Source organism: Crassostrea angulata, chromosome 5 (assembly GCF_025612915.1).
Source record: "Crassostrea angulata isolate pt1a10 chromosome 5, ASM2561291v2, whole genome shotgun sequence".
In the NCBI taxonomy this organism is placed as follows: domain Eukaryota; kingdom Metazoa; phylum Mollusca; class Bivalvia; order Ostreida; family Ostreidae; genus Magallana; species Magallana angulata.
The window spans coordinates 51,713,841-51,735,235 of NC_069115.1; the positions used below are offsets into that span (position 1 = coordinate 51,713,841).

At 32.4% G+C, this 21,395-nt stretch overlaps 1 protein-coding gene across 3 annotated transcripts; it reads right to left on the bottom strand.

Annotated features, from left to right (window-relative positions):
• Nucleotides 1-778: 778 nt before the first annotated feature.
• LOC128184747 (stomatin-like protein 1) lies at nucleotides 779-21,395 on the bottom strand. Of its 3 annotated transcripts, XM_052854328.1 has the most exons (11): nucleotides 21,270-21,380; nucleotides 20,244-20,383; nucleotides 19,188-19,419; nucleotides 18,645-18,748; nucleotides 18,114-18,180; nucleotides 17,642-17,724; nucleotides 13,278-13,481; nucleotides 12,333-12,388; nucleotides 4,150-4,271; nucleotides 3,623-3,868; nucleotides 779-2,210 (listed from the first exon to the last, which is right to left on the bottom strand). In XM_052854328.1, the coding sequence occupies exons 3-11, from the start codon at nucleotides 19,387-19,389 to the stop codon at nucleotides 1,966-1,968; spliced, it is 1,329 nt and encodes a 442-aa protein (XP_052710288.1). In that variant the 5' UTR covers nucleotides 19,390-19,419; nucleotides 20,244-20,383; nucleotides 21,270-21,380; the 3' UTR covers nucleotides 779-1,965. The 3 variants fall into 3 exon arrangements, with proteins under 3 accessions (XP_052710288.1, XP_052710289.1, XP_052710287.1); XM_052854329.1 differs by lacking the exon at nucleotides 20,244-20,383 and having other exon boundaries at nucleotides 19,194-19,419; nucleotides 21,270-21,395; XM_052854327.1 differs by lacking the exon at nucleotides 20,244-20,383 and having other exon boundaries at nucleotides 21,270-21,395.

The window sequence follows — 21,395 nt, forward strand, 5'->3', positions numbered from 1 at the left end:
CTCAATTGGTCAACACATACATGTACACTAATGTAAAACTCTTATTGTGCATTCTAAAGCCATGTTATTTAATTTTTAAAAACATGTGGCTACTTTTTCATAGTATTGTACGAAATCCCATTGAGCTCATTCTCGTAGGCAATTTTTTTTTCGCGTTTTATCGCAAAAGTAACGCGTTTTATCGCGAAACTAACGCGTCATATCGCGAAACTTTCGCGTTAATTCGCGAAAAAAAGATTTTCTTTACCTACGAAAATGAGCTTAATGGGCTTTCGTTGTGTTGGTAAATGTAATCCTTTATTGCACATTGAGATACGATTGATTTTTTTTACTCTATAAGTTGTTAATACCTATTAAAAAAATATACGAAATTATGTTTTAGAAAAAATGTATATTTTGGGAATATGCTTTATATACATGTAGGTATTTAGATCTTGTGGCTCTAACCGAAGTAAAATGACATTATTGTCCTTTTGTACAAAAATGTGTTTGTTGTGTATTTTCTAGCTTAAAATGCAGTCTCCCTGATGTTATTATTCAAAAAAGTTGAAGATATATTACTGCATACTACTGCAAGCTTTTGTATCATAAAAGAATTGTGAAAGATTCATTTAATACATGTATTAGTTAATCGATGCATTCTGACATTGTCCCCTACTTGGTGTATAGTGCCAACTAATACATACATGTAAGCTCTGTTGATATGTTTGTTGGTTTCACCAGTAAAGAACTTGTGCAAGATTACTTAATTCTATAATTAAAAAAAAACTTTTTTAGATTTAAATAAAGTGTGACATTTATTCTCTTAAATATAAATACAAAAAAAAGATACAACAAAATAAAAGAAAAACACTCAGATATGAATAAGTATAAGCAAATAAATAAAATACACCGTAATGTATTTTTTCAGGGACTTTATCACAGGGAAGTCCATACAGGTACATGTACTTATATGCTAAAATCTACTATAGGACTGTATAGTATTAACCTCAAAATCTAGAGAAGTTATACAATAAAAATAAATGGACTGGGCAGTTTATAAAGAAGTGTAAACTTTCCTGGCCAATTTATACTCGTGTAAACCCCCTTGCTATGGTGTAATTGAATTCTCTATCATAATGTTGAGATGAACTGTCCTATTCATAAACATAATTATATAAATGTAAAATCAAGCATATTGATTTTTTTGTGGCATCAAAACGAAAGTTTATACAGGCATGAACACTATTTAAAGCCAATGAAATAGCATTTTACAAAAACATAATTTTTTAAACATGTACATTGGGACCTGGTTTGTTCCTCTGAGATAAAACATGGCAATGGAAGAGGGTTGTCAGAATCAACACCAGCTAACTTTGCTTGGCCAAGTTAGACTGTTACATGCAATCACTCAGCAAGTGTTTCAAGATAATGAAGTTAAAGAAAGTTAAATACATCATGAATTGAACATTTAGCTTGCCTGACTCTATGAGTCAAATGTGATTCCTAATTAAACAACACACACACACAAACTATCATCTACGGGTGCATAATCATGCTGTGTAATCTTAATCATTCATAATGATTAAATTCTAAAAAAAATATTTTATGCCCTAATCTACAAAAAACAGAAATAGCATCTGACAATAAATATTGAAAAGCAATTTAAGATATATATTGACAATTTAATAAGATCCAGAGAAAAAATCACTGAAAAATTGATTCCACAAATATAAATTAATTCACAATTACTTAACTAATTAAAAAACCAAAATAGTATTTCAGCATAGTACCAGATGCCTGAGATGTTTTAACATTAAGAAATTCTCTGAATGTACATGTATTGAATATTCCTGGCTAGAAAAGGGATATCACATACAATGAGAAAGTTCCACTCAAATTAAAAATATGGACACTTCACACATTTTTGTTGACTGTTTTTGTTGATACATGTACTTCAGCAATCATAGCCATATTTAATCTATTTTATACATATTGAAGTCTACCATCATTTTCCCTTGAATCGTATTTCATTTTATCTACTACTCTCTTCACAAAGTCCTCTATATTAATGGCCGCCGATAAGTCCCCTGACACTTTCAACCTTCCACTCATGTAAACTTGTAGAGGCTTTATGTTCCCCATAAACATGTTCTGCATGTCTGACACAGATAAGGTCAAGGTCACGTCAGGTTCCGTAGAGGGCAAGCCTTCTCCTGCACCCCCATTGCCTAATAGAAATAAGAGAAGTTCATAACATTTTCTTTTTCAAAATTTTCAAGTTAAACTAAAATTATGTATGCACTTAAGTTTCAGACTACCGGTACTTTACACTGGATAATGTTCGAGACTTGCTTTATTTAATGGATCAAAAATTGCCCTCCCCCCAAAGGCCAATATTTCTATCAGTATATATACAGTGTATATTTTTTATATTAAAAAAATAATAAATACTGTAGTACATTTTATGAATTTTATGGATTTTTTAAGTGATAACTAAATACAGTTGAACTTCGATATCTAGAACACTTATATCTAGAATATAATTGATATGTCGAAGTGATTTGCAAGTCCCAACCACTTATTATTTAAGTTTTTTACCCTCAATATCTCAAATACTCGGGTATCTCGTTTTTTTAACAGTCCCATTTAGTTCGAGGTAATGAAGTTTGACTGTAGTTTTATGGCGACTATTTCTATACAATAACACCCTTCCGATGAGATCAATACATGGATCTATATACCTGATTAGAGTATATTGACCAATGAAGTTACAATGCCACATATGCCAAAACCAGAGTTTTCTCTTAAAAATCTATTTTTAATGTAGTGAGGTTTATAAATTTTCTATTCTTAATATAGTATAGTTTATAACACAATATATAGCAGTATCAAGTGACAGCTATCGACCAATCACATGCTTTGGAAAAATATGATACATGTTTTATAAAAAAAAAAAATTGATTATCATTTCAGAAGGTAAAAATAGTTTCTTAAAGGGGCATGATCACGATTTTGATCAAAAATTATTTTTTCGATTTTAATATTTACAATGCTTAGTAAGGCATTTTTAATAGGCGACCGAAATTTGAGTATCATTCATTGAGTAATAAGTAAGTTACACTAGGGCTTGAAATTCTTTGCTATGTAAACAAAGTGTTTGTTTACATTCAGAATGTTGAAGTGAAAATTCCAGTTTTAGCCCTAAAATGAATGTGTTTAAAGTTAGAAACTGTTTATTTATGCTTAAAATGAATAAAAAGATAGACAAATCAGCTTGAAAAAGGGTTTTACTGGTATATTGAACCTATGTAAACAAAAACAGGGCACGAGCCTTGTTTACATGACAAAGAATTGTGAGCCCTGAATCTTGCTTATCACTCCAAGAATGACTCTCAAAATTCATTTGATCATTAGGAATGCATTTCTAAAGCATTGTAAATAATAAAAACAGAAAAAACAGAATTTGACCAAAATCGTGACCATGCCCCTTTAAAGTAAAGTAATTAACTTGATGAACACTTCAAACATTTCTAAACTCTTACTGAAAATCATCATTGTGTTAATTTCTGAACTTTCAAAAAAATGGCTGTTGTTTTAAACATAATGCCTTTCTATACATTGCTGTTGATGTCATTTTTACCATTCTTGAGATCCAAGTAAAACAATCCTCCATTTTCCCCATCCAGCTGGAACAGATACAGGCAGCCATTTTGTCTGACTGTCGTCTCATTGATCAGCCCTCTAGCCACTCGGATGATCTCCCTTGGGTTAGGAGCACCCTCTACACTGCCAGCAGCGCCATCTGGAGAGAGCGCCATCACAGTGGGTAGTGTGGCTGGGGCCGCTGTGGCCCCCGGCTCCTCATTGGGTGTCTTAGCACTGGAATCTTTTGAAAATATACATTTTTTTTTTTACATGTATCATAATAAAACTGACTGTAAATGACACTTTTTCGATTACTTATTACAGTATGTCAATTGCCTTATTTTAACACTGACTGTCAAATGTTTTATTTCAATGATGCATGTCAAATGTATTGTTAGCAATTTATTTTTGCTAGAATCACTAATAAAAATGGGGAAAATTTGTGTGTCTGTGTTTAAATTCTCTTTTTTTCTCAAGCCTCTGATTGATAGAAAATATGGAGTGTTCCGATGCGACGCCTACCTTTGGCACTCTGCATAAACATGGTGGCGAGTTGCTGGAAAGTATTGGGGAGATCCCCTCCCAAACCGAGTCCAGCTAACGGGTTCTTGGGCTCTGGGGCATGCAGAATTTTTATCAGTGGTCTGGGAATAAAAACACCCACATAATGTCAGTATAAATTACACAATCCAATATCAGATGTACGACAGATACAACAATAAACAGTAAAATTACTTTTAGGAAATGAAAATAATAAATTTTTGCAGGGTGAACATTTTTTTTCATAAATTCAATTCAAATTTGATGCTGTTCATATTCTGCTTTGCTTGTTTGGTCATTTTTGGTTGTTTTTTTTTCTATAGTTTTGAAAACAAGTTTGTTATTCAAATGATGTACAAGTTTATGGAATACATCTATAAACATGTGAGCATTGTATTTTCTGGAATAGAATTCTTGACATCCTACACATGGGTATAGAAACCAACATCAATCTTAGTTATAACTAGAGCAGAGCTCGTGGCAAAGCCACGAGTAGGTCTTCCGTTGTTGCTGCGAGTTGAAAATGTATGTGATATGGTGTCAATAAATTATAATGACTAAATTTCAGTTCTGCTTTTGTTATAAAAATGTGTTGTGATTGAAAGCCTGTATATAAAACGTGTTTTGAAAAAGAAAGAAAGAAAATGTTTTAGGAAAACTATCTGTCGAATACAGTTTATTTAATCGTTTCAAACATTTTTTAAAAAATGAGATGTTTAATGGCGAGTTAAATTTTCAGAGGATAGCAAGCATTGTTACATGTACTCATGATTCATGTCAGGAATTGTGTTATTGGGGAGTTGATTTTAATCATCTCTCCTAAGCAGTTACTCTAGCAAACCGAAACTGAAACTGTGTTTGCACCTAAGCACAAATCATCGCCGCTGACAAGACTTTGTTCTTGAAAATAATCGATAAATTCGATGTTATATACGCTGAAGCATTTTTTTTTAAGGAAACTTATTTATAAATACCTTAAAAATAGTAAGATTTTTAATGGTACGAACAATTAGAAGTTTTTTGTAGTCGTGTGCATTCCTACGCAAGAGTTCAATATATAGTTTCGTTCAACCATCGGCTGTCTCCTTACATCTCCGGCAAGTAGAGAGTCAGTCTATATTTAGAGGTCGCATCATCAACCTATCACGTGACCTGTTATCTCTTACTTGTCGGAGATTAACGGAGACAGCCGAGCATCTGGTTGAACGAGACTAGAGTTCATTATTGGTTGGATCCATACAATTTTTTGAAATATTTGAAATACCAAAACACAGTTTGATGAAATCAATTCTATTTCAAAATATAACACAACATGATTCATTAGAAGTTTTCTCGAAATTCTTGTCGGAAAAGTCAGAGAAATCATATTATAAAAATGTGCATAATTCAAATGCAGATTATAAACTACTTGCCAAGCAAACTAGCATATCGTTGTTTTAAAATAAATAATCTTTGTTAAAATCAACTCCCGTCAGTACATCAGTACTTTGATTTAAAAACCGAACCCGCCTACAAAACACGTAACCTTTTCTCTAAGATAACTCCTTTATTAAAAAATATTTCTGAATTTTTTAAAACTATGTGCAAGTTTAGAATTGTTGCGTGATGACAAAATTTACAGACCCTGAAACGTACTACTACACCAAAAATGTGCGACTTACGTGCGAGAAACGTTTCGTGTAGACCGTTTAGCGTTTCGTGTGATTGTGAAGCGTTTCGTGTAAACCGTTTACTGTTTCGGGCAAAGCGTGTAAATCGTTTCGAACAAAGCGTGTGAGAACCGCGTGAAACATTCATCAGATTTCATTCGGAACTCTCTGACAATTTAATTGTTTCAAAATGGCGCCCGTGTTCTACATTACTTTAAACTGTTTGTGATTGGCAAAACTCTTTTGTACATGTAGGTATTTTCATGAAAAAAAATCTACAATAAATGATGAAGCTTTTAATAGGCATTTCCTCCAGAAAAGTTGTTACGTACTGTTTTGACTGACTTTTGTCCAATCAGATTGTAGAAGGTGGAGTTGAGACAATACTGGTCGTGACTTACTGAGAGAGAGAGAGAGAGGAGAGGGAGAGAGAGAGAGAGAGAGAGAGAGAGAGTTAACTGGTTAATGGAGTAAATTATAGATGACGCAGATGAGTGAACTATCTATCAACAATAGTTATCGTATAAAGTGACAAATCACGGTCTATAGTATGTCCCAAGTTATTGCTTCCATCAATTTTTTATGATTTTTAATAAGAATACACATACCTATGAAAGAAACACAACTGAAATTGATGAAAGGGAATATATCCAAGATATCTTTATTGAACAATTTTCACTCATAAAATTTCACAGGAACGAAAACAATTTTCTTACGGATATTTATAATGGGAAATGTTTACATCTTTTCTTCATTTGGAAGTAATCGGGATACCTCGCGCAATTTTTTAACGTTATCATCCGGGCTTATTTATGGCTGATGCAATGCAAAATCCCCGTAGACTTTCAATATTGGGATGTGTATTGAAACCTGAAGCGGTAGAGGGGGCGTTTCAACACATAATCTGGACATTTTTCATATACATGTAAGTGGATGAACGTAGTTTGAGCACTAAGGTATTTACTATTATTGAAATATCAAGCAAAAAGTGGTGGAAGAAAAAACTCGGGACATAGTATAGTATATCTTATAAATTTATGAAACTTTGAAGTGTTTTGAAATTCTTTAACCAGAGAACAACGATGTCTATATATAGATCAGTAATAGGATAAGGTAATGTCAAACATCGAAGACTGTACGAATATTTAAGAAACTGTTTTTATTACAAGTGTTACCGTTAATAATCAAATCAAAGTTTGACGAATCTTTCTGGAATTAAACATAGGTTGTAAATTTACTTTGTATAAAAACTTTCTTCATGGTTACTCAATGTGAAACATTCTTTACCTTAGACGTTTTACTTTTCCACTAAGCATCCGCCTTCGTTGCCTTTCCTTTACACTACATCTAAATTCATCATGTTCATAAGTGATCATTCGTTCGCATTTCAAAATATTTAATGTCCGTATTCTCGGACTCCATGCTAAGAAATTTAGTTGGATATAAGCTACGTCATTTTTGTCCATGTGCATGTTGTCGACGACGCGCGGCCGAAGAAATTTTCACAATCGTTCTTTAAAGGCCGAACATTTTACAAACGCCCCCTTTTTTACCTGTACAAACTTCAAAATGATGCCGCTTGTCAATCAAGTTTGAAACAATAGCACCCAGTTTGATTGACGTGATCGTCCGAGCGTGATCTTGCCAGGTCCGCGGATTTATGTTTACTAGCAATTAACAACGTTATCTTTGATATCTTCCGTCATGTATTAAAAAGGGGGAATTGAAAATTGATTTTTAAACATTACCAGTATTAAAATTGATTATGAAAAAAAATTATTCAGTGATTGAAAATACGCACAATTTATATTTGAATTTTGTTGAATGTGTGTGACCTAATAAATTCCACGTACATGCATGGACAGCTAGAATTAAAACATATAAAATTTTCTTTTTACAACAAACGTATACTGTGCTACTAAAGCTATATTTACTGGTAATTCACTCAGTTGGAAGTTGGTGCATGTAAACGTCACTCCATGGAAAACGAACTCCATTAATTGTCGACGTATAATGGCTGTCTTTACATTCCACATTCTTACTGATCGTATGGTTTTCTTATACTATTATAATTGTTAAAATTAAGTTTTTAAACAATGTCAAGTGCTAAACACAGTGTACTAAGTTATACTTTTATAGCAGAATTAATTTACGGCATTTTTCAATTGTGCTTTGCACACGTGTGCTTAGAGAAAATTCGGACGACACATACCATATCCGTATAAAATCGCTTCGTATGGTCATTAGAACAATAAGATATTTAAACTAAGACCAATGCTGACTAATTCTTTATTTCCTGTGTATTAATTTGCCTCCTGTGTATAGCGATTAGCAGCGTTCACGACCACAGGTAGACTGCAAGCCCCGGAGGCTTTCACACCTCTAATAATTAAGCCCCGCCCTCACCTGAGATTTACCACCCGGTAAAAATGTTCGGCCTTTAAAACGCTTTAAAGTTATACAATATAGGATATACATGAAATTTTTATATACAGACTTTAATTAATTTGTTTGCAAGTTTATAACTAATGATTATTCCTTTATCGGCACCATTTATAATTTACTCAATTCACTCTCTCTCTCTCTTTTCTTTCTCTCATTCAAGTCACGAGCGGCAATGTCTTAACTCCGCCCAGCTACGATCTGATTGGACAAAGGTCGGTCAAAACGTTAGGTATAAACTTTTCTGGAGTAAACCCCTATAAACGCTTCAATGTACTTCGCTGTAACTTAAACGATCATGTTTTGATATTAAGCATATATTTTTTTTTTTATTTATTTACATCGATAACTCTTACTGAGACCATTCGACTTTGTACAAGCAGCACACATAACCTCGGACATCGGGTGTCTCCTGCACCTGGCTGAACCTGTCAATCAAACTCTGTGTATTTGTTTTCATTGGACGGTCAAGCGTCTTTTTTTTTGTCAATAGCCAATGGAAAATTAATGACTTCAAGGTAATCGGAATCAGTATTTGATGAAGCATACAATTTAAATTACAAAAAATTTATTAATGATCTGAAAATTATTTAAACCACTGTTAACGGAAAACAAAGAGTCTTAGAAGTAATTAACACACAGGGATTTGCCTACAATGTACACAGTCATGCAATTACTAGTAATTATTATGGGAATCTTTACGCATGGTATATAATTCGAACAGATTATAATAATCTATACACTGTACGCCGTTACACATGTACGAAGCGCCGGTAATATATAGGAATATTGAGTCAAAAAATTAAATCATTTTTATTTCTTGTTCTTTTCAATACAATGTGAAATTACTTTCAGAAAAAAATTCCGAAATACTAATTACAACTTTCTTTTTTGTGTAATCATTTGATTTTTTCTGAGGTACATGTATATATATATATATATATGTACAGAACATACTTATTTACGAATGATACGACATAGGAAAAAAATAATCGGTTGTTCGTAGAACATTTTTATCTTACGAATGGGACTAATTTAATTTTAAATATTTTTCAACATTATCAATGTAAATAACATCAGGTATATTTACTGTTTGTGTTTTTACATCGTAATCACTGAAACCAATAAAAATACTAATGTTAGCAGAAAAATCAAATCCCGCCGAATACTGAAAAACCGATTTCAGTTTGCTATCATACGGATTTTATTTTTGGTATTGACTATTGAGTTACGGTAACTTTTTTTCTGGATGATTTTATTATTTATTATTTTATGTAAAAGCACAATTTCAACAGTTACTCAATTATATAACAATTGATGACCTGGGGCTATAAATGTTCTGAGCTGTGTGCGCTGAAGCGACACAAGATTCTCGGTCGCACGTGGCGATTGAATTTACACAGACTGACCGAATAAACAAACGGGTGGGAAAGTGAAACAAAATGTTACACATGAAAAGAAGCCACCAAAAATGATTTTCGATAGATCTTGACAATTAAAAAAAATCCAGCGCGAGCTCCTGCCAGCGGGACGGGAGGGGGGGGGGGGGGGGGGGGGGCAGCAATGAGTTCGCTTCTACAAAGAAACGAACGACTATGTAGAAAAACTACAGAAGTGATTTTAAAATATGTGACCAATAGAATCTTATCTAAAGTTGTTTAATATTCATGTGAAAATTTAAAAAAAAAATCATCGAATGCCTCAATTCAGGACATTTTTTTTATCGTGCTAGCACCTACCGCAAACATGTTACATGGAACTTTGATTATAATTTGATTTTTAAACTACATTGTACGCTATCTATAAATCAATGCTTAATCAACTGTACAAGTTTAATGAATTTATCTTTTCATCTTAAACGAATATACTAGTTGAAAACATAATAAAATATAGTTGTGTCCGTGCAAAATATGAAACATGAACGCGTGATAAGGTACATGTAGAAGAACACGAACCGACCGCGGATTACTTGTCCACTCGCGCCGGTTCTCCTCAGCCATGTGCGAGGGATGATCACCATTTAAAGCTTTACTATTTGTGTGTGTGTGTGTGGGGGGGGGGGGGGAGGGGGACTGATTTAAAACATTATTTGTACTGTTTTTAAAATATTTTACATAAACAAATTTAACTAACCATTAATTTATGTCTTACGATGTGTACGATTTGGAGTAATATCGCTTATTAATATTCATTTACACTCAAATGTTCAATTGAATAAATACAAAATGGAGTTCCCGTTTTTACGGCTATATTAACTCAAACTCGTTCATATGCATGTAAGTCTGCGTCGCGGTGTGAGAATCTTGTCTATTAAATAACCGCTTAATTACCGCTAGGTAGTGCAGCCGTGGCTGATCTCATCGGCCGTGGGCGAAGGATATATTACGTAAAGGTACATGTACAACGCACAGACAGGCACAGCTCAGAACCCAGGAAGATTTGAAAAGTTTGCAGTATAATGACCATACTCTATGAAATAGAAGTTATTTATTTTAAACTTAAAACCCACAATTGATCTGTGTCTATTATTGCTTTAGATTGAGAATGACATTACCTTTATTAATTAACTGAACGATTTCTTAATTGACATCCAATCGTTTAATACATAAAAAATTATGTGTAATCAAAACGAAACCAATTCTTGAGTTCGCGGCTAAATAAACTCATACATGTATATGAGAGACACAGCTCTCGTGTATTAGATAACCGCTGACCGCTAGGTAGTCCAGCCGCGAGCATGGTGACCGATTTTCTCGGCCGCGGGCGAGGGAGAACTTACGTAATGGTACACATACACACAGCTCTGATTCAAGGTAGATTTTAAATGCATGGAGTTAATAAATAAAATGTAATGCATAGAGTTTTTTAATTCCATATTTTGTGGTTTACTTGAAAAGAAAAAGAATGTTTTGTTTTCCAATTGCCGTTTTTAATGATTTTGCAATATAAGAACTTAACAACAATGACTTAAACTCATAAAAAGAGCATGTACTCCAACAAAAAAAAATATTCTTATAAATTATTGCCTACTGTATAAATCAGCATACCTTCTGCGGCAACTTTATGCCAGTTGTACGCACAAAGACTTTCGTTTACTTGTCAAATGAAAACGGGTACATGTCAACATGTAAAGCTTTTTACACTCATACTACACAAATCACTTACAAAATAATATTGTTACGACCTTTATGAGATCCCAACAAACAACTTTTCCAGCCACAGCCATATCAAAATCCTAACCGTTTTTGAGTTATTAAGCAAAAACTTTTAGGGGCTATTGGCCCTTAATTTAAGGGGCCAGCCCTTTTTTTGTGGTGTCAAATGAAAGCCCTTGATATTCTGCACAACTTTTATTCTACATGTTTTAACAAATTATTTTTCGTTTAAAAGATATGAAGGAAAATATGTCTAAATGTTTGCAATTTTTTGAATCCTGTTTTTTGACCCCCTACCTTTTTCTAAATAAGGAACGTAATCGAAAAACAAAAACCGATGTGCACCACTACAATGTCTCTGCTATTCAAATTCGTTGGATTCCTATTCCCTGCTATCATAGTCTCGGAGCCTTTGTCTGGAAACAAAAGGCCCTAAAAATTTTTAAAAGGGGAATAACTCTTTAACGAAAAGGGAATTCTAAATTTTATGAATTGCTTAAGATAGTGTTTTGTAAAGTACATTAGCCCTGAAAATTTGAGCAAAAACCGTTCAGAAATGAGCAAGATATGAAGCCTCAAAGTTCGCGTCTAGGAAACAAAAAAAAAAAAGAAAAATAAGAAAAATCTTAACCCGCACAATAATACAAAGGTCTTCCGTTGGAAACGGAAGACCTTAATTAACACTCCTCATCAAACCACATCCTCTTATTGTTGTTATATGCCTACCTGAGTTGATGTGTTAATTTCATGTATCGTGATAATTGGTTTTATCAAACAATCCAATTATATCTCAGGTATCAAAGGTATGACTAACACACAATAATATCTTTGATAATTTGATGCTCTTTTTGGGAATCCATTGACTTAGGTGTTTATTTAATTAATGCACAGGTATGACAAACAGAAAATCTATACTTACATTTCTACCTTGACAGCCTCCACTCCCCAGCCACTGGTTGTAGAGTTTGTGTCTTCCTGTCAAAATCAATGTATGTTATATGTAAATGACTTAATTGAATGCAAATTAAAAGGGGGGGGGGGGGGGGTTAATTCATTTTGGGGGGGGGGATGAGTGGGGAGGAGAAATAATTTAAAAAGCATAATTTACAATCTAGGCAGTCCTAGATTTATCTCTACAAATTTTATTTTACTGGTCAGTGATGTGTATTGGAAACCTGCTTCTATCTATCACAAGACTGCTGTTATTGTTCAACAGGCTGTATTGACTTTATAAAATATTTGCACATGTACATAATGTATTGATACCCCCAGAAGATTTATTTCTAAGACTGGAGAGAGTTACTCACACCTCCATGCATGCATTTTACCGTAGATGCATGTCTTTGCACTTTCTTAATAACACTAGTGACGCTGCACTTGGTATTTACTACTATATTTTTTTCACTCATTTTTCAATAACAATATATTTAATATATTTTTGTGTTTTGAGATTATGTTCATCCTTAGATCAGGCCTCTATGCTACAAAACAATTCACTGATTGATTTTAGTAAAAAAAAGACATGTAGTCATAGAAAGTTTCCACACCAAAACTGTTAGAAAACAGAGCTAATTAACATAACTTGTATCAACTGTGATAATTTACACTACAAAAACAGCTTCTGAGTCAAAATCATCGAAAAATCCACCAATGTTTTTTCAAAATCTAACATTTAGGAAGATCATAGAAGGTGCGCAAAATTTTATCTCCATTAAAGGAGAGTGACTGAATGCTAAAAATTTTAAACTTTCAATCCATTTTGCAGGTACTTACTGATAACATCCATGCATTATGATACTCTTTTTCCCCATGTTAGTACACGCATATTAATGACCTTGATTCATTAACCTTTTGACCCACTGACCTTAATTTCAGCAGCTATAATCAGCTTATTAGTCAGCATGTCATCAACATCCCTCCGCACAAAGTTGTTTTTGAGTGATGCCATGACCAGCGTGCGCAGAGGCGAGTCCAGATCCTGCAAACTCAGGACAAACTTTTCCGCATCAACGATTTTGTAGAAAACATCGGCTCCTGCCTCCACAACACCTCCATCCGAGGATATAATCTGTAATTATCAACGTCTGAGGATATAATCCATGATAATCAAAGTCTGAGGATATAATCCATGATAATCAAAGTCTGAGGATATAATCTGTAATAATCAAAGTCTGAGGATATAATCTGTAATAATCAACGTCCGAGGATATAATCTGTAATAATCAAAGTCAGAGGATATAATCTGTAATAATCAACGTCTGAGGATATAATCCATGATAATCAAAGTCTGAGGATATAATCTGTAATAATCAACGTCCGAGGATATAATCTGTAATAATCAAACTCGGAGGATATAATCTGTAAAAATCAACGTCTGAGGATAAAATTTGTAATAATCAACATCCGAGGATATAATCTGTAATAATCAAAGTCAGAGGATATAATCTGTAATAATCAAAGTCCGAGGATATAATCTGTAAAAATCAACATCGAGGATATAATCTGTAATAATCAACGTCCGAGGATATAATCTGTAATAATCAACGTTGTAAGATATTATCTATAATAATCAACATCCAAGGATATAATATGTAATAATCAAAGTCAGAGGATATAATCTGTAAGAATCAACGTCCGAGGATATAATCTGTAATTATGTAAGTCAGAGGATATAGTCTGTAATAATCATCATCAGAGGATATAATCTGTAATAATCGTTGTAAGATATTATCTATAATAATCAACGTCGTAAGATATAATCTGTAATAATCAACGTCTGAGGATATAATCTGCAATAATCAATGTCCTAAATATAATCTGTTATAATCAAAGTCTATGGATATAATCTGTAATAATCATCGTCTGAGGATATAATCTGTAATAATCAAAGTCTGAATCTATAATTTGTAATAATCAAAGTCTGAGGATCAACGTCTGAGGATATAATCTGTAATAATCAAAGTCTGAGGATATAATCTGTAATAATCAAAGTCTGAGGATCAACATCTGAGGATATAATCTGTAATAATCAAAGTCTAAGGATATAATCTGTTATAATCAAAGTCTGAAGATATAATCTGTAATAATCAACGTCGTAAGATATTATCTATAATAATCAACGTCCAGGGATATAATCTGTAATAATCAACGTTGTAAGATATTATCTATAATAATCAACGTCCAAGGATATAATCTGTAATAATCAAAGTCAGAGGATATAATCTGTAATAATCAACGTCCGAGGATATAATCTGTAATTATTAAAGTCAGAGGATATAGTCTGTAATAATCATCGTCAGAGGATATAATCTGTAGTAATCGTCGTAAGATATTATCTATAATAATCAACGTCGTAAGATATAATCTGTAATAATCAACGTCTGAGGATATAATCTGTAATAATCAATGTCCTAAATATAATCTGTTATAATCAAAGTCTATGGATATAATCTGTAATAATCATCGTCTGAGGATATAATCTGTAATAATCAAAGTCTGAATCTATAATTTGTAATAATCAAAGTCTGAGGATCAACGTCTGAGGATATAATCTGTAATAATCAAAGTCTGAGGATATAATCTGTAATAATCAAAGTCTGAGGATCAACATCTGAGGATATAATCTGTAATAATCAAAGTCTAAGGATATAATCTGTTATAATCAAAGTCTGAGATATAATCTGTAATAATCAAAGTCTGAGGATCAACGTCTGAGGATATAATTTGAAAAATCAAAGTCAGAGTATATAATCTGTAATAATCAAAGTCTGAGGATCAACATCTGAGGATATAATCTGTAATAATCAAAGTCTAAGGATATAATCTGTTATAATCAAAGTCTGAGGATATAATCTGTAATATTCAAAGTCAGAGGATCAACGTCTGAGGATATAATCTGTAATAATCAAAGTCTGAGGATATAATCTGTAATAATCATAGCCGAGGATCAACGTCTGATTATATAATCTGTAATAATCAAAGTCTGAGGATATAATCTGTAATAATCAAAGTCTGAGGATCAATGTCTGAGGATATAATCTGTAATAATCAAAGTCTGAGGATATAATCTGTAATAATCAAAAACCGAGGATATTATCAGTAATAATCAAAGTCTGAGGATATAATCTGTAATATTCAAAGTCTGAGGATATAATCTGTAATATTCAAAGTCTGAGGATCAACGTCTGAGGATATAGTCTGTAATAATCAAAGTCTGAGGATATAATCTGTAATAATCAAAGTCTGAGGATCAACCTCTGAGGATATAATCTATAATAATCAAAGTCAGAGGATATAATCTGTAACAATAAAAGTCTGAGGATCAATGATTCAGGATATAATCTGTAATAATCAAAGTCTGAGGATATAATCTGTTATAATCAAAGTCTGATGATATAATCTAATAAACAGAGTATGAGAATATAATCTATAGTAATCAAAGTCCAAGAATATAATCTATAATAATCAAAGTCTGAGGATATTATCTATAATAAAGTCCGAGGATAAAATCTTATAATCAAAATCTGAAGATATTATCTATAATAATAAAGTCTGAGAATATAATCTGTAATAATCAAAGTCTAAGGATATCATCTATGATACTTAAAGACTGAAGATATAATCTAATCAACAAAGTATGAAGACATGATCTATAATAATCAAAGTCCAATGATATCATCATTGTCTGAGGATATAGTCAATGAAAATCAAAGTCTGAGGATATAATCTGTAATAATCAACGTCTGAGGATATAATCTGTAATAATCAAAGTCCTAAATATAATCTGTTATAATCAAAGTCAAAGTATGAGAATATAATCTATAGTAATCAAAGTCCCTGAATATAATCTATAATAATCGAAGTCCAAGGATATCATCTATAATGATTAAAGCATACATGTTAACTCTACTGATTTACGCGGAAGTCCACTGCTTTTTAGCTCTGCCTCCTGCCTACCGCTTTTCTACAATATACGTTCCTTGTTTTGATAGATAGCCATTTTGGATGCCATTGTGGTAAAAAAATCTTGTCGGGTTTGAAATAAGCGTGTGACTTTGAATCAGAGGCACACAAACGCTTTTTTAAGCCGGTAAGTTTGATAAGATTTCAAGCATTTGTTTTACATAGCACGATGAAAGAAGCCACTTCTCCTGAAAACATTAGTTACAAGACATGTCGATGTTGTCCTTGCCAAGATAAAAGAAGCTTTGCAGTTCCACACGTGGCTTTAACGATGACTGAATATATCTTTTAACTTGGCCATAACACTAAACTTGACTTGCAGTTTAGTGCAATGCTGCATGATTTGTGATAAGCATGTTAACATCGTTTTGATGTTGAAAAAGAATATACAATTTCCTACAAGTTCTTACTTCTCTTATATGTTGAATATTGGCAACTTAACCTATATTTTCTGAACAAAGGCAACTGTTACAGTCTCTGCACTCAAATATTTTTTCCTCTAAAAATAAATAGCTTTATTACCGTAATCAATATGATGGTAAATGCATGCAAACATTTTTATTGTATGTGTTGATATAACTAAATTTCAAAAGTCTTATATTTTAGTTGATATCATTAATTACTAATCAGAAACCCTTTCTACATTTGTAGTACATCAAAATCTATGCTGTGATATATACGCGAAAAAGACCGCGTGCGATGCTACCGCTTTTCAGTTCAAAATCTACCTATTTTTCATCACTGGAGGTTAACATGTATGATTAAAGCCTGAGGATATAATCTAATAATCAAAGAAAATTAAGAAATCTGTCAAAATCTCAAAACATAATATTTAAAATATAAATTACTTTTTATCAATTGACATATTCTTCAGCTCATCAGTTTCTAATGCATTATATCACTATCATATGTAGTTGAGTATTAACCAGTTGAAATAACTTTTTAACCATTAAAACAAGGAAGATTTTGTCCTTTCTCTAACCTTTCTTTAATTTACATGTATCAGTAAAAATCTTATGTACATGAGTCTATAGACTCCACACAAGTTGCATAACTCTAACATAAACTTAGTGCAAGGCAATATCATGTATAGAGAAATCTAAGCAAGCATACCAAGGGAGGTAACTACGATTATTTTTCACAAAAGTCCATATCTAAATAATCATAAGGCAGGTGGTAGTATATCTCTGCTGTTCCTAAGGCTGTGATAGGTTAAATTGTCATTCACATGCCTAAAATCAAGGTGTTTCTCTGGTATATACTTACCTGTTGTGGGGGAACTTTAAATGCCTTAATTTTCATGTCCACTTTTCTGCAGTTATCCACACAAGGTAAAATAAATGCTATTCCTGTAAATACAAACCTCGTAGACTGAAGACTATTTGAATAATTTTTAGTCCTGACCAATTTTTGTGTGTATAAAAATGTTTCTTAATCTTTTTGTTCAACTTTCAAATGACAATATAATCTGACTAGCAAAACATTGTATATGTATTAATAGGAAAAGAAAATCATGTTTATCAAGTCTCTACCTCTCTAGGTACCAAATGTGTTGCCTTTATTTGATAAATTGCTCAAGGATAATCTATATATTAACCTCTTTCATTAAACAGTGTGTTCTATCCGTATATTATTTCAAATATCGGTGCCCCTCCCTAACCCCTCCCAAAATTTTCAAAAAGACTGTCATATATTTCAGAACAGCTGATGAAAGTGTATTTGTTTGTTTTTGCTTTACCTGGGCCTTTGATTTCTACAAGTCGTCCGAGCCGAAATATTGCAATTCTCTCGTACTCTCCAAGTTTCTGAAAAAATAGAACTAGTTTTAGTAAATCATTAGATATATCTTGAACAAATACAATGAATGCATTAGATATGTGGCAACTAAATTTAAATAAGTCTCTACTATAAGTCTCTCTGCTTTATACAACACAAAACAAAAAATAATTTGAAAAGTTTGAGATTCAAATTTATTCTGAAGCTCCATAAATGCATGAATAAGTAAAAGCTAATAAAAACATTAAATCCAAATATACGCCCACACTTTGACAATCAGATGCTTTTATTCTAAGGGGCGAGACAGATTGACATGAAAAGATTTACAAAATCTGAATGACACAAGAATAATTTCCTTTCCAAACAAGTAAATCTCAAAATCTAAACCACTTACATTACTTTCTGTTGCATTAACATTTGTAGTATGATTGTGCTAACTGTTACTGGTAACTGGTATGTTAGTTAAATGATGAATAGAAACATAATTCCTTACTCTGAAGCAGAACCACCCACTGATAGGGAAGGTAAGGATCAGCAGAAGCATACAGCAGGCGGTCAGAAACAGGTGGCAGATTCGCCCAATCAATGGCTGCTTCACTGTCAACAAAGTCAACACCAAAATAAGTGTAGAACTTGTAAATATCTCAAACATGTGGTAGTCAAATTCAATATATGTTAAACATATAGCATATCGGGGGGTTTTTGGTGTGTCAAATTTTTTTCAAAAATAAGAGTAACTATGTCACCTTTTTAAATAGTATCAGTCAATTTTGACAATCTAATTTTTTTTTAACCAAACAGTACCAAATATATTTTCTGCACATTGGATTTGTTGTAATATGAAAGTGATTGCAAAAAAGTGAAAATTAATTAATCAAGAAAATAACCAGATATACACTGTAACAGTACTCTCTCAGAACAAATAAAGTCTCTTAAAACTAAATTTCATGCTTCAAAATTATCTTCTTCAATAAATACCATAATACTACATGTAATCACTTTCTATTAGCACAGCATGCATTGTACCTGTATGTACCTTTACCTCTTGTAAACTGTATATTCTCAGTGTATGCATTGTATGCTGGGGAATTTGAAAAAGTGAAAGCAGATCTGTAGTTTTCGTTATTGAATGGAGTGTTTTGATTGGCTCCTTTGTTGTAATCAAAGGAGGAGGAGAAATCCAGGCGGATATCGTCGTACTGATCTGAGGTTGGGAGTTTCATGTATCGGGCAGACATCTTTGGTTATAACTGTAGCATCTAGGTCATCTGTAACAAGTAAAGGATTGTGAAAAACATTATCACATGAATAAAAGACAAACAAAATATTTGAAATATATGATATGCCTTTTAATTTTGTCTCACTCTAGTCCAGCTGATATTGACTATGCATTTATGTGATATGTACTGGTAATATGCAAAATGTACCATTTTCTTGGCCTAATTTAATGGATCAAAGCAGTAAAAAAAAAAAACTTCTCCAGCATTTTGAATTTTTTAGCTAAACATCACCAATTTCTTCAAATTCTCACTTACAAGACTCTGGAAAAACCTAACCTGAGTTTGACACAAGACCTACTGATAATTATATCATGTACACAAAACATGGAATGTGGTAGTGTAAGCTGTCCTGTGGGATAAAAAAATGTTTAAGATATCCCTTTACATTGCTTTGTTTCTATTTGAATACATATTTATAACTGGTAATATCAACAAAAATTGTAAGTTTCGTAACTTGATATAATAAATTCAGCCTTTTCTTTAAAAATATACATGTGTGATAAAACTCATCCTATATCATATGTTTATTATATAAAAAATCATAAATTGCATAAATAATTAACTAAGCTAGGGTTAATTCAATATAAGATACTTAAATAGTTATTTCAATTCTTGTGATAAGCTATTTCACACTTACATTACATTTCAAGTGCTATTTTGTTTATACATGTCAACCATATTGTTCCTTATTTCAAAACTTATTACACTAGAGTTTACCTGATAGGTTTATCACCTGTAACTTTATCAAATAAGATGTATTGTAACATTTTATCATGTTTATGGCTGACTGATCATTTCTTTTGTGTACTCACACTATATAAAGGTGTGCTTCGAGTAGTTCAGCGGACTGCTCGCCTTGCGTCCACTGCTTATAGCAGCCTAATTCTCGGGTAAGCTCATCTTCCCGTTCGGAGAACATTATACCGACTTCGGTGTTAATTTTGATAAGGCACTGTTCAATAAAACTGATATTATTTTCTCTCATATGTTTATCCTATTCAGATTAGGCGCCATAGTTTATTAATATTTTGAATTTCAAGCCCGATCTAAATTATAATAAAAGCGTGTAGGATTTTTTTCATTTTTTTTATTTATTAAAACTCTAAAGTGAAATTTGTAATATTTTCATTATCATTTTTGTCATTTTCATAAATATTTTTCATTTATTTGTTTAACTGGAGGTACCAGTTTCTCATCTACATTATTCATCGTTTGTGAATAAATTTGTTATCCATTTAAAACTTTGATCTTTGTTCATTTATTTTTGCTTACTGATCTATTCAGTAACTACAGACAAGTAGTAGTTACCTCGTACCCAATTGTCTCAGGAGCAGGATTTAATACCCCTCTTGGGGTAGTAGTCTTATTACACATGCATCTTACTGAGCTCTCCATACCTTATACGTTTATTTCCCTCATAATAACTTTAGGAAAATTTATATAGTTTTCTGTGCAGAAAATTATGTAAGATTACACTTCAGCTGTAAATAAGCTGTTATTTAGCATCTTAGCATTGCTGATGTGTTTTATTTAGATGAACAAGATGTAGATTGCAGACATCGATCTTCACATTATACCAAACTTGGCAAACAAGCTTTCACCTATACCATCCGAGTTAAAAAATTTCGAGAGAAAATTGTGATTTAGAAATACAACATGAAATTTGCCACCTAGATTGAATGGGAAAATTACGTCTTTCACGTGTCTACATTTCGAATACTGTACCTGTCCCAAATACAACTTACGAGAGACGGGGGAATTTTAGCCCAGCAACACCATGTCCATATAAAAATAAAGATTGTGCTTTAATTTACTTAACTTAATTTTGTTTAACTTACCATATTAGTTGGGGAAATTCACCCGCTAGGCTATAAATTGGAAATATCTTTCATATTATTAATGATATTTCGAAATATTAGAGGCATTTTCCTTTTATAAATCATATAGGAAACAGCTTCTGTAAG